The sequence below is a fragment of the Dreissena polymorpha genome, chromosome 9, assembly GCF_020536995.1.
Source record: "Dreissena polymorpha isolate Duluth1 chromosome 9, UMN_Dpol_1.0, whole genome shotgun sequence".
NCBI classification, from domain to species: Eukaryota; Metazoa; Mollusca; class Bivalvia; order Myida; family Dreissenidae; genus Dreissena; species Dreissena polymorpha.
The window spans coordinates 29,259,869-29,274,567 of NC_068363.1; the positions used below are offsets into that span (position 1 = coordinate 29,259,869).

At 34.8% G+C, this 14,699-nt stretch overlaps 3 protein-coding genes across 8 annotated transcripts in view; 2 read left to right on the forward strand and 1 right to left on the reverse strand.

The window, feature by feature from the left end:
- The window catches only part of LOC127843881 (uncharacterized), a 290,337-nt gene that overhangs the window by 97,230 nt on the left and 178,408 nt on the right, over positions 1–14,699 (forward strand). The gene's annotated exons all lie outside the window — the stretch shown is intronic.
- Positions 3,275–14,699, forward strand: part of LOC127843885 (uncharacterized) — a 109,177-nt gene continuing 97,752 nt past the window's right edge. Inside the window, exon 1 of the mRNA XM_052373778.1 lies at positions 3,275–5,699. Within this exon, the coding sequence (XP_052229738.1) occupies positions 3,348–5,516 (2,169 nt within the window). The 5' untranslated portion in view covers positions 3,275–3,347 and the 3' untranslated portion in view covers positions 5,517–5,699. The remainder of the gene's footprint in view (positions 5,700–14,699) is intronic.
- LOC127843889 (endonuclease/exonuclease/phosphatase family domain-containing protein 1-like) overlaps positions 9,275–14,699 on the reverse strand; it is a 470,950-nt gene continuing 465,525 nt past the window's right edge. For 3 of the 6 annotated variants that reach the window (XM_052373785.1, XM_052373788.1, XM_052373787.1), the window contains exons 6-7: positions 13,517–13,657; positions 11,117–12,641 (exon numbers count right to left, since the gene is read on the reverse strand). In XM_052373785.1, coding sequence (XP_052229745.1) covers positions 12,463–12,641; positions 13,517–13,657 — 320 coding nt within the window. In that variant the 3' untranslated portion in view covers positions 11,117–12,462. Of the gene's footprint in view, positions 10,603–11,116; positions 12,642–13,516; positions 13,658–14,699 lie in introns of those variants that run through there. The other 3 variants (XR_008032403.1, XR_008032404.1, XR_008032405.1) reach the window with 3 other exon arrangements.

Sequence of the window (14,699 nt, forward strand, 5' to 3'; positions counted from 1 at the left end):
AAATCCTCTTACTCGAATAATTATAATAATGTTTTGTTTTGGATTTGTTTTTCCTATTGTGTGGTAATTATTATGAAAGCAATGACTTTAAATATAAAATCAATGCTTCTCAAGTTAATGACCGGCTTAGAAAAATGCTTCCACAGTATTTACTGCACTATTTTAGTGTATGTTACCCATATTATTTGTAGACCTAAAATGGATATAGTTTTAAATTGTGACCAACGAACATTTGTCTGAAAATAAAATTACTATAATGAAATAACAAATACTTAAAACGCATCAGGTATATTTGTGTGTGTATTTCTCATACCTGAGGTCACTAATTTTTCACAATGCTGTATCGGCCAAATCCAAAACTAGGTCTTCTCAGGTCACGAGACTACTCTGTAAAATTAAAGACCAATTTACTTTTAATTATATTAAATAAGTTCATTCTTCATGAAAGCTTGTAAAAATATTAGTGTTAATTGCATCTCTGTTCAATTTGAAAATATTCGGTGTGTTAAACAATATGGCCGCGGTGCAGTTTTAGTTATATGATTATATTAAACCATGTTTACACTTTATATATAACAATTTAGTCAAATATTAATGACAATTGATCGAAATGTGTTTTAGTTATGATACAGGGCGAAAGATCGCGTGACTTTGTGGGATCACACAAAAAAACGTTGATAGATTTAAGCACACCGGTTCAGCTTTAAAAAAATAAATATAAAACATCTTTAGAATTTTGATTAGCGCATAAAATCCAGTCTTTTATGCTGCTTATGATAAAGTGAAATTCATAAGAAAAAATTCATTGAATACGCATGTGTTATTTGCAATAATGAAAAATAAATTCATTAAGGGGCGGGCAGTTTCCCTTAAATTACCTTAGTGAAACCGTGGTAACGCTCTTGTGGCCATACCTTACGTTAAGTATTTAGTAAACTCTGTCAGAACATATCTTCTTATGATATCTTAGCTTAGTTTAAATGGCCGACCGAAGGTTGAGCATTTTCCCTCATATGACTGAAGTGATAAATTATCAACGCTCAAGCCGATTTGTTTTTCAAATTACATGACATTCGGTCAGAGCATACGTTCTTATGACAGCTGAGTTCGAAACTTGTTCCGGATTGTTGAAAATCTAGAAAAACTTGACCGCCACTCTTCATTACACTTAATCAGAACATTTTGAGAAGTAAGAGCTAAACAGCTCTAAGTGTAAGAGGAACAATGCAAGCATTAGGCCTAATAACATTAAGTTTTATTGCTATTAGTCTTCTCAAATTGCACCGTTTACGTTGTATTTTGACAAACAATAATATGTTTGAAAACGTGTCGGAATTTTTGTAATTTGAAATGTCATATTCTTTATACTCGGCATTAAAATCGAAATAGTTGCAACGTGATTTTAAAGCTAATTTAAATAATCAATGTACATTTTTAATTTGAAATCAAATTCTTCATTTTCTAACGATAATGTTTGGTATTTTCAGTATGAGTCTCCGTCGTTTGTGTTATTTCGCTCACGCATTTATATAATTCATTCATTTTTTATTCTGTGACCGAAAACTAGAAAATGCTCTTGTTGTCAAACAGTGCATGTCGATGAATCGTGATATCTTACACATGTCTTATATATATAATAACACAGTTCAAGGTGTAACTACTTGGTTGTTTTTATTTGTCATGTTTTGCTAATTGCATATGGTATTCTTTACCTAATGACTATTCTTAACAAACTAATATCTACGCTTTATATTATTTCTTAAAATCCAGCTCAGAAGCCATAATAATTGTTTCAAGAAAAATAGTGTTATGCCGGAAACTCTCGAGAAGTTTACCGTCAAAGGGAAATTTCACAATAACAATAAATTATAAAGATCCACAAGGTTTAAACCCATTTGTTAGCTATATAATTCAACTTCACTTCAGCAAAAAATAATTGAAACATACAAATAAATGTAATTGACATTAAACCATTTATGCCTAGCGTCTAGAAAAAATGCCTTGCCAAACAGCGTACACCAAGATGAGACGCCGCATGATGCGGCGTCTCATCTAGGTCTGCGCTGTTTGCTTAAAGGAATTTCTGTTAAAAAAATATTCTTTATATAGAAATACATATACTAGACATCCCTAATTTTGGAAATAAATTAATCCAATTTAGAAGGATGGTAGAGTCCACTAGGCATAAAAGGGTTAAATATTAAAGTGAGCTAGCAAAACGTTTGCAAACACTTGTCTATTACCCTACAGAACAAAGCATTGTTAATGCAAATTAGCAGATTTGCAACCTTATTGCAGTTTGTAGATATGTTCAATTGTTGGCATTTAATTATAACAATCTTATCTCGTTGCAGTAATTTTGATTTGTATGGCAGTAGGAACGGTATACTCTGTACGGGAGATAACCGATGCGAGGTGTTTGGTAATACAAGCTGTCTGGGTTGTCATTTATTTATGCATGTAGATAAAGGAGTGTGTCTAAATAGTATATTTTCAATAGTTGATAGAACATTGCCATTGTTAGTTTACACCCTACCGCATATTCATTGTTGATTATAGATTGATTTTAAAGTTTCATTTATACCAGCATGCATATGACTAGTAATGTGGAACACAACATAGTATGAATATAACACTCATACAAACGTATTGTAAACGTGTTTGCAAGTTGGAAATAATTTAAGTGAACCATTCGAAAAAAATAAAACTTATAGTATTGAATATTTTTAGCTAAACAACACTACAATAATACTTCTGATTTATATGTATTATGACGGGATGCGTTCTGAAACTAAAACATTGTTTTTGTTTTAATTATTCAATATTGAACAAATGCAACCACATTTACTATGTATAAGCATTGCTAAAAATTCATCACTTTTTCAGATTCTGCCAGTGTGGGCACATTGGAATTTCCCGTCTGCATTATTCTAAATATTGCCGATCCAACCCAGTGCACAGAGCTTCCACCTGTACTTCCCTCCATCAAAAGCATTCACTTGAACGGTGTCACATGTTCCTGTACCTGGCTACGCAGTCTGCTTAGTATGAGGCTGACACAAAATTATAATATGAAATGTCGGCTGTATGACTGTCACTTAACTGCGTGTGGAGAGGGCGAAGCCAACACATCATACACGACTGGATACATATGGTATGATGTATATCCAAACAAAAGCATATCAATAAGCCTAACTAATGATAATCCAGGTCTGTGGGAGATTCTGCATGGTCTGAGTATTAAGAGTCTGAGTCTGCATGGTTGGGTGGGTTGTAGAGTGAATCATGAAAAGTCGTTCTCACAGACGATAGCATCGCTCTCAAAGCTGGAAGAACTATCTATTAAAATGGATGAATTGACTCCTTGTGTGTGGGAGGCTCTCCGTGGTCTGAATATCAAGAGTCTGACTCTGAGCAGTATGAAGTGGGGAGAGTGGCATGCAGAGTCGTTGACTCAGTCGCAATCATCACTCAAGAGGCTGGAAACACTTGATATTACAATGGATGAATTGACTCCTTGTGTGTGGGAGGCTCTCCGTGGTCTGAATATCAAGAGTCTGACTCTAAGCAGTAAGGAGTGTGGAAAGTTGCACGCAGAGTCGTTGAATCAGTCGCCAGCATCGCTCAAGAGGCTGGAAACACTAGATATTACAATGAAAAACTGGACTCCTTGTCTGTGGGAGGCTCTCCATGGTCTGTATATCAAGAGTCTGACTCTGAGCAGTAAGGAGTGGGGAGAGTTGCATGCAGAGTCGTTGACTCAGTCGCTATCATCACTCGAGAGGCTGGAAACACTTGGAATTGGTGTGACTGAAGACAGTCCTGGTCTGTGGAAGGCTCTCCATGGTCTGAATATCAAGAGTCTGAATCTGGGTGGTTGGGAGGGGGAAGGATTGAGGATAAATCCTTCACAGTCGTTGTCTCAGTCGCTATCATCGCTCATGAGGCTGCAAAAACTTGATATTCATGTGGCTGAAGATAGTACTGGTCTTTGGGAGGCTTTCTATGGCCTTAATATAAATAAGCTGCGTGTGTTTTGTAAGGGTAGAGTAAAGTATAAAGAGTCGTTGTATCATTTGCTACAATCGCTTACACGGCTGGAAACACTTAGTATTGGTGCGGATGAAGCCTGTCCTGGTTTGTGGGAGGCTCTCCAAGGTTTGAGTGTCAAGAGTCTGACTATTAAAGGTGAGAACAAAGGTTTCGAATTAAATCATACAGAGTTGTTGTCTCAGTCACTATCATCGCTCACACTGCTTGAAACACTCGATATTAGTGTAGAGTATTGGAGTACTGGTCTGTGGGAGGCTATCCATACTTTGAATATCAAGACTCTGAGTCTGATTCTACATAGGAATGGGTGGACCGATTTGCGTTCAGAGTCGTTGTCTAAATCACTTTCATCTCTCACACGTCTAGAAACTCTAGATGTTAGTGTGTATGTATACAGAAGTTTACCTTGGAAGGCTCTCCATGGTCTGAATATCAAGAGTTTGAGACTGAGTCTGAGACTGATACTGAGTAGTGAAGATTTGCAAGCAGAGTCGTTGTATCAGTCATTAGCATCGCTCACACAGCTAGAAACGCTTAGTATTGAATTAGATCCAGACAGCCGTGGTCTATGGAGAGGTATCCATGGTCTGAATATAAAGAGACTGAGCCTAGAGAGTGAGGAGTGGGGAGGTTTGCATAAAGAGTTGATGTCCTTGTCACTTTCATCGCTCACACAGCTGGAAACTCTTTGTATTGAGATGGAGTGTGATAATCCAGGTCTGTGGGAGGCTGTACATGGTCTGAATATTAAGAGTCTGAGTCTGAGTGGTTTGTGGAAACGTACTGGAATTGACGTGAAGCATACATTGTCGATGGCAAAGACACTTGCATCGCTCATTCATCTAGAAACACTTAGTATTGATGTGGAGCATGAGAGTCTTGGTCTCTGGGAGGCTCTCCATGGTCAGAATATCAAGAGTTTGAGTCTGAGTTGCGTGCGTAAATCTTCCGGTATTAATGTGAAGCATGCGGAAACGTTTTCTCAGTCGCTATCATCACTCACACAGCTGGAAACATTAACACTACATGTCCATACATACATCGCACTGCAGGTACCTCAATCATTGAAGTATTTAAATATCTACTCTGACACAATGCTTCCATCCAAAGTGCGCGAACTTGTGGACTCACTGGCTATATATACTCATTCAATTGGGATTAAGCTAGAATTTGGTTGTGCTTCTAGTATTGATCCCCCAGAACGAATCCCAGTTCAGGAATACATTCCATTTCAACAGGAACTTGCTGCACGGAAAAATGTTGCAATGAAACGATTCCGAATATATGAATGGCTTGATTCTGCCGGTTATGCCATGTCTGTACGTGACATTGGTGATGTTGATGACGTTGCTAGCGATATCCTTGAAGATGATGTTTATAAACGATTTGCACAATATATCGATCGTTACATAATCAATCGAATTTCAATACTCATTGAGATAAGTCCAGGCTCAATATCTTGAATTAGTGTTTGTTTTTGGTGGATACTATATTAATATGAACCTTGTTGTATATTAAATTTATATTGTAAAAATTGAAACTGTTTTGACATGTGGCGTATAATACTTTTTTATGTTGTTTCTCTATACATGAAATTGGGCTATAACATATACTAGCTTAATGTGTTGTTGACTTTTCGACGATAGGTGTTACAAGAAAATATGGTAGAACATTATATACATATGCTCATCTTAATTTTAAAAGATATTTCGCCGGAGCTTTTCTCTTATATGTAGTTATTATTAAAATCAACACAATTGTGTAAATACGGCTCCTAAGTCGTTATACCTTGAGATTCAAATCAGTGAACAAAATAATGTTTATTTTTGCGTCCGAGCAAGTGACAAACTACTAAACAAAATCAAACTGTATACAGATATTACGTTTATGCTTTGTGTCAATGTTATTGTATAAGTTTAAATTCAATGTATGCCTTTGTTTTAATGACTTATACAATTTGGAACATGTTGATACAATTTTATTAGTGCGCTTTATAGCATGTACATGTTCACATAATTGTCAACGCATTTGACTTCACCTATAAATATTAAATATTTCTTATTAAATAAATATATAATATATAATTCAAACTGCTTGATGTGTTCAAATGTATCATATAAATATGTTTTATATGCATTGTATGCATAGTGCCTGTCATAATGATCATTTAAAAAAATAATACCCTTTAAACATCGATAATGATAGAGCCTTGTTTTCAGATGTAACAAGAAAAAAATATTTGTATAATAAAAAATAAATTATATTATATAACATTTGTTCGTAGTTCTATGCTCTCAAATAATGTAGTTTTATAAATGTACATGTCTAATTTATTAATATTAACCAGTAGCGGCAGTTTCAGATTACTCAATTGTTTAACGTGTGTTGCTTTTAAATTGATTGTAATAAGTATCGTCATTGGTTAAAATAAAACTAAACATGTCTGGTGAAGATCGGATGAAAACTACTTGAATTTAAAAGCGGACACCATGGTTAATGCGTTAAACTAACTAAGTGACCCAGCGACCTAGTTTTTGACCCGGCATGACCCATATTCAAACTTGACCCAGACATCATCATCTAGATACAACTTCTGACCAAGTTTGGTGAATATCGGATGAAAACTACTTGAATTAGAGAGCGGACAACATTCTGAATGTATAAAACGCACTAAGTGACCCTGTGACCTAGTTTTTAACCCAGCATCATGTTCAATGTTTAAAACGCACTAAGTGACCCCGTGACCTCATTTTTGACCCGGCATGACCCATATTCGTATTTGACTTAGACATCGTCTAGATACATTATCTGACCAAGTTTGGTGAAGATCGGATGAAAACATCTTTAAATAGAGAGCGGGCACTTAATCCGGAACGACCAACCGACAGACAGACCGACCGACCGACCAACAAGGTCACTCCTATATACACCCCTAAACTTCGTTTGTGGGGGTATAAAAATAGCATTGTTGGCGTTAACTTTGTTATTAACAATAATAACTCTTAGCGTGATTAAGTTGATGTTTCACTGACGATGATGCTGAAAGATGCTGTCGATGTTGTAATTGCTGCTGTGGTTTCTGCTTCTGATACCGATGATGATGATGATTCCGACGACGACGAAAACGGCGTCGACGATAAATACGACGACAGCGAAGAAAAGGATAAGGATGATGATGGTGGTGGTAGTTGTCGTGATGATGGTGGTGGTGATGATGATGGTCATGATGATCATGCTGCTGATGATAATGCTGCAGCTACTGCTGCTGATGAAATGATGTTGCTGCTGCTGATGATGATGATAAGGATGAGGATACAGATGATGATGATGATGATAATGATTGGGATGAGGATGAGGATAATAATGCTGCTGCTGATTATGATGACGATTAACCGAGGAGTGTTCAAAATTGTTTTTCTTTTATGCTTTCCGGTGGTTTATCATTGAAATAAAACTGGTATTCTACGGTTTCGAACAGTGAAAATTAACAGGGAAATTTATCAATATTTTTCACTGTTTTACTGTGCAATGACATCATTTTTCGACAAAATGACGTCATAAATCCAGCAATATTATCGAGTCAAACTCTTTTACAATGTAAATAAACGGTGAAAAAAGCATACAATAAAAATAACATTTGTTGGAGTCGATGGAATATCGATTTTAATTCACTCGTGATCATAGATAATATATTTTTGGTTGCGCCACTCGTGAACATATTACTTTATATAATCACTCGTTAAACAAGGGCTGTTTGTAAAACATGCATGCCCCCCCATATGGGCTGTCAGTTGTAGTGGAAGCCATTGTGTGAATACGTTTTTTGGCAATGTGACCTTGACCTTTGACCTAGTGACCTGAAAATGAATAGGGGTCATTTGCGAGTCATGATCAATATACCTATGAAGTTTCATGATCCTAGGCATAAGCATTCTTGAGTTATCATCCGGAAACCATTTTTCTAAGTTGAGTGACCGTGACCTTGACCTTTGACCTAGTGACCTGAAAATAAATAGGGGTCATCTGCGAGTCATGATCAATGTACCTATGAAGTTTCATGATCCTAGGCATAAGCGATCTTGAGTTATCATCCAGAAACCATTTTACTTTTTCGGATCACCATGACCTTTGACCTAGTGACCTGAAAATCAATAGGGGGCATCTGCGAGTCATGATCAATGTACCTATGAAGTTTCATGATCCTAGGCATAAGCGTTCTTGAGTTATCATCCGTAAACCATTTTATTTTTTTTGGGTCACCGTGACCTGTACCTTTAACTTAGTGACCTGAAAATCAATAGGGGTCATCTGCGAGTCATGATCAATGTACCCATGAAGTTTCGTGATCCTAGGCCTAAGCGTTCTTGAGTTATCATCCGGAAACCATCTGGTGGACGGACATTCAGGCATACGGACTGACATACGGACCGACATGTGCAAAACAATATACCCCCTCTACTTCGAAGCGGGGCATAATAAAATCAATATCCCATCGAATCCAACAAATATCCTCTATATAAAACAGGCAACCTTTGAGCATTTGTCCATAAAAATATGTATTAATACAATTCGATATACACGCGTGTTTTACGACAAGGGAGAGCAACCAATAAATTGAAATTGCAGATACTAAAATTTTATATTGAAGTTCGCAAGGCGTATAATATCCATGATGAAAATGACACAGTATTATTGTGAATGTATATATTAGGACGATGTTTGCCGTGAATGATGTGTTTTAAAGATATGAACATTACCCGCTTGGACTTGGTTAGAATACCGAGGGAGAAAGTTCGAAATAAATAAATGTGCCTATAAGAAACATCAAATAATGTTAGTAAATAATACTACAAAATAAGCTTTTAGAACTATTTACAAATACTTGAAAAATGGCCATTAATATCAAAAAAGTAAATTGTTTACATTATTTATTATAAGTCTTTATTTAAATAAATAATAACATTTGCGTTTAATAGAAACTAATAAGCACACATTGCCAACATAATATAGTGTCACAAAAGACACACCTTTATATATTACAAGATTTAGAAATTAAAATTAAAAAGTGTTTTGGCAAATTGGTTTCGTACACTGTTGTATTTTATGACACATATAAAAGTTTCATATTACATAATAAAAAGTGGCAATTTTGTTTTATGAAATTAGCTGTAACCTAAACTTGTTCAAGACAGTATAATGAACATTTGATCTTCCTCAGTCGAGATCAAGAAGACAAAAGGTGGGTCCATACATAAAGTAGTGTACGTGGTATACCCACAGTATTTTCTTGAATAAAAGACAAGTAACACTATTTTGTAATTTACACTGTCCTGACAAACATTTTCAGTAGGAACAATATGCTGACATTATAAGACTCAATTAAATATAATGCAAACTAATTCTGTTTTACATGTAAGGTGTCAGAGGGATTGAAATACACGCTTACATCACCTAAGACTGCGTGGAATCTACTTACACCTACAAAAAACAGCGGAAATTCTTCATACAATTTAAGTTTTGTAAGCGGAAGTTTTTAATTAACTTACAGTGACTTTGACTTGTATCTAGTTTTCCCAAGCTAGGCCTACATGTAAGCTAACAATTCATACAATTTAGGAACAATACCCTAATATAAAAGCGGTGAGCTTACAATTCATACAATTTAGGAACAATACCCTAATATTAAAGCGGTGAGCTAACAATTCATACAATTTAGGAACAATACCCTAATATAAAAGCGGTGAGCTAACAATTCATACAATTTAGGAACAATACCCTAATATAAAAGCGGTGAGCTAACAATTCATACAATTTAGGAACAATACCCTAATATAAAAGCAGTGAGCTAACAATTCATACAATTTAGGAACAATACCCTAATATAAAAGCGGTGAGCTAACAATTCATACAATTTAGGAACAATACCCTAATATAAAAGCGGTGAGCTAACAATTCATACAATTTAGGAACAATACCCTAATATAAAAGCGGTGAGCTAACAATTCATACAATTTAGGAACAATACCCTAATATAAAAGCGGTGAGCTAACAATTCATACAATTTAGTAACAATACCCTAATATTAAAGCGGTGAGCTAACAGTTCATACAATTTAGGAACAATACCCTAATATAAAAGCGGTGAGCTAACAGTTCATACAATTTAGGAACAATACCCTAATATAAAAGCGGTAAGCTAACAATTCATACAATTTAGGAACAATACCCTAATATAAAAGCGGTGAGCTAACAATTCATACAATTTAGGAACAATACCCTAATATAAAAGCGGTGAGCTAACAATTCATACAATTTAGGAACAATACCCTTATATAAAAGCGGTGTTACTGAGTGTAGTTTGTCTAATTTTAATAATAGTGACATAGACTTTATCCCAACTGGCTCGAAATGGAATCCAGGTAGGGTATGTAAGCTGGGTATACACTTCTACAAATCTTAAGCACATTATCTCAATCCAATCATAAGTAATTGATCAAAGAACATAAACTGTTGCTGCTTATTCTCAAGTTTTAGATGCATAAATATTGACCTATTACGAATGGCCCCTAATTTACTTCTGAAGACTGAAATTTAATAAAAGCAAGAGAAACTGTCTTCCCTTATTAGCGCTTGTAGACTTCATAAGACTCATCTGGGGCAATCCTATACGCACATGTATTGAATACATATTTTTCCAAATCACAGCTCAAGTATGTTTATATGAAGTCACTTTCTAAATGCAGGACACATTCTGTTAGGCATATATATGTAGCATTGTCCCAGTATTATCTATATCAAACTCTAATTTTTATTTAGCAATAACAAACAATAGCAAAATACAACTACATTATTGAAAATAATATTATCTTAAAGTCCTACGGTACATACTAATAATAAACACCTTAAAAATGCATTCTACTTGTTCTACTTGAATGTTAATGAACCCAAATAAAATAAGTTTATCCCGATACATACTTTTGGCTATTGCTAGACGCTCATTTAATACTAATGTTAATATTGTTCAAAATACAACAATGAATACAATTAATTTAAACAGACAAAAACATGGTAGTCTATGAAATATTCCCAAATGAAACAGAACATTTCATTTTAATCTATAACAAATTCATACAGGGAACTATATACATATTATTACATATTTCAATAAGACATAATATCATTTATAAATATTAAATACACAGGATCAAATAAATGTTGACAATTATGCATTTAACGGGTGCTTCTTAAAAATTTGCATTTTCCGCTCTACACTGCACTGCATAAAATTGAAACTTCACAATGCACAATCGAAAAATGCTATCATAAAATATTTTGATCATTAAATTATTAAAATGAAGCAAGTAATAATACAAACTGGTGAAATTCAGCAGAAATGCAATATTAAAGTTAAAACAACAAAACCTTATCAAATTTTGATAATATAATAAATATAATTTGTTTTGTGTATTCAAACATATCAACACAATCTAAATGGTTTTGTAAGCTACATTGAAATAAGAATTATACAAAATATTTCTGACATTAAAGCAAAACTTATAACAATTATAATTATCGTATACATTCATGTGCAAGTAATTAAAGATGGTTTATTTGTTCATATGTTGTGAAAAGAGCGTTTTACTATAACAATGAACACACAAACTACTTGAAAACAAATGTGGCATTCACTATTTTCCACATTCCCAAGAATGGTGAAATTCAGCAGAAATGCTATATCAAAGTTAAAACAACAAAACGTTATCAAATTTTGATAATATAATAAATATAATTTGTTTTGTGTATTCAAACATATTAACACAATCTAATCGGTATTGTAAGCTATATTGAAATAAGAATTATACAAAATATTTCTGACATTAAAGCAAAACTTTTAAGAATTATAATTAGCGGTAGACATTCACGTGTAAGTAATAAAATATGGTTTATTGGTTCATATGTTGTGAATTGAGAGTTTTACTATAACAATGAACACATAATCTACTTAAAAACAAATGTTGCATTCACTATTTTCCACATTCACAAGAATGGTACACCTAATGTGAAATCAGCAGTACATCAAAACATAAAATAACATCAACATCTCCAAACTTCACGTACCATAACATGTTGAACAAATTTGCTAAATAAATTGTTAACATTTGACCAAGAGAATATTTCTGATATTAAAACACAAAAATGTTCAATCGCTTGTTAATTTTGTCTTATAAGTTTATTATTGGCTTCCATTTTAAAGTAGTTCAAATGGCGATTTTCACAGCAATAACATAATGAAAAGTGTGGAATATTTTCACTGTTTACTGTTTGAAGAATTGCATCACCAATTCGATATCAATGATGTCTGTCACATAACCAGAGTAACATGTGTAATATTCTAATATTTTACAAAACATCAGTCAGTCAGTACAAATTTAATAACCTCTGGTCCGATTTTCAGGTCTCCAGTGTCAAGGTCACGGCCCGTGTAGAACTGGGCCCACACTGGACAGTGGTCACTCACAACCCCGCCCCACGTCCAGCCCTTAGGGATCCAGGGACTGGACAGGCCCTCTCTCACGACGTCACATTGACCTGTACAGGGGAATAATATATATATTACCATAAAACCGTCTAAAACAACATTATCGTATACTTCTGATAATCATATTCGCAGATTTTAAATCGGAAATGAACAAACATTAACAAATTATCACCATATGTTAAGCTTTTCAACAATTAGTTTGCATATTTACTGTTGGATTGTTTGCGGAAATAATGGCATCAACATAATTAAATCTCCATGGTTTGACAATATGATACATTAATGTTGATTTGAGAATCAGGAACAAGAACTTATTGATAAACATTTTCATTGATAAACATACTTAATTCAATCGATATTATTCACCTATAAATCGATGGTAAGCAAAGTTTAAATAAGCAAATTCATTGAATTGATATCCCCCCGCCATTATGCTTCTGGACACAAAAGTAATATATCTGACACTCAAAAAAGGATTTTTTTCAAGATACAAAGGGCCATAACTCCATTATTAACAGATGGTGTACAATGCCATTTGGCGTGCATCATCCTCTTATCCATATACATACTCATTCAATGAAATCCGCCAAAGCACTTTCAAGATATGGCTCCGGACGGACGGACGGACAGAAGGGCGGACGGACGGACAACACCAAAACAATATCCCTCCGCCTATGGCAGGGGAAAATTAACATCAACTGATGGAAATCTTGAACACAAATCTTTTACAGTACACAAAGCTTTAAATCAGCAAAATCAAACACAATATAACAACGATATTAACAAGCACATTTGTTGAATTGATATCCCCCGCCAAAGATAAATTTTAAGATGGATGGACAGATGGACGGATGGACAGAGAGACTGATGAACAACGCCAATTCTATATCCCTCCGCCTTTGGCGGGGGATAAAATAATTCTTACCAGTGAACACTTGTTTTGTCTGTTTAGATATCCAGATATTATCATATGTCTTGCTGCCTTTTTTGTTGGCGTCGCTTATGTTTGTGAAGACACCGTCCGCAATACAATTGTGATAGCCTAGATTTCGAAGATCATCAAAATCTAAAATAAACAAAAACAACATTCTTATAATATTAGACACCTTATATGAAACATATCTAATTGAATTTTTGAATACAAATAGTTGTTGACAAATTTCAAACTTAATTCAGAACAACTTTTAGTAAAGTGACTTACTTCAAGAATAAGAGGTAATTCCAACTATCTATGGAGTAGCCTCCCTTATATGTTTTAACTGTTGCCAGATTATTTTTGCATATAGCTAGCAACCCTACTTTATGAAAAACACTGTAGCTACAGAAAAACAATACATCATGGAAAAGGGAGAAGATAGACCTCCTGGAAGCCGCCAGGCCGAAGAACATCATCTTCACCAGGACCAACACCACCATCCATACATGTACCAGACTGGGGAGACAGCACAAGTTGGAGCAGATATAAGGAAGTTGAACTGTCATAAAATCAGCGAATAATGATGGATTAATTCTAGGCAGAAGCGATTGACTTCCAGCAAGTTACTGCTGCACTTGGGACATGAGCAAGAGGATGCAGCACACACCCTGGCAGAAGCCCTGATGCTGTAAAAGTCAGAGAGTATGTACCCATCAAGTGATGAGTAGATGTTGATTCGGACCATCTTCTCCTTGTGACTCAATTGAAACTGAAGCAAAAGAAGAGATAGACAGGGGAGTCAAGCAAACACCAGCGTTACAACACCACTATGCTAAAAGACAACTGGATAAAAAAAGAAAAGTTTATGGTCACTCTATCCAACAATTTCCAAATCTTTAAGGAGCTGCTTGAAGAAAAGAACAGCAAAAGTGGCAGCAAGTGAAAGAAGCAGTGCCCTAAAGATGCCAACAAGTACTTGATCCAAAGATGTACCATAGTTGTAAAACAAATGGCTATCAGCAAAAACACTACATAATATTGAAACAAAGAAGAAAAAGAAACTAGGGCCAACTGCAGCGGAACAAGAGCAGAAAAAGGAATGTCAGGCGACGCAAACAGATCTACCTAAAGACGCTCGTAAAAAAAGCATTACAGAAAAGAAAGCATGCAACAAAAAAACAAGGGCCTGTAC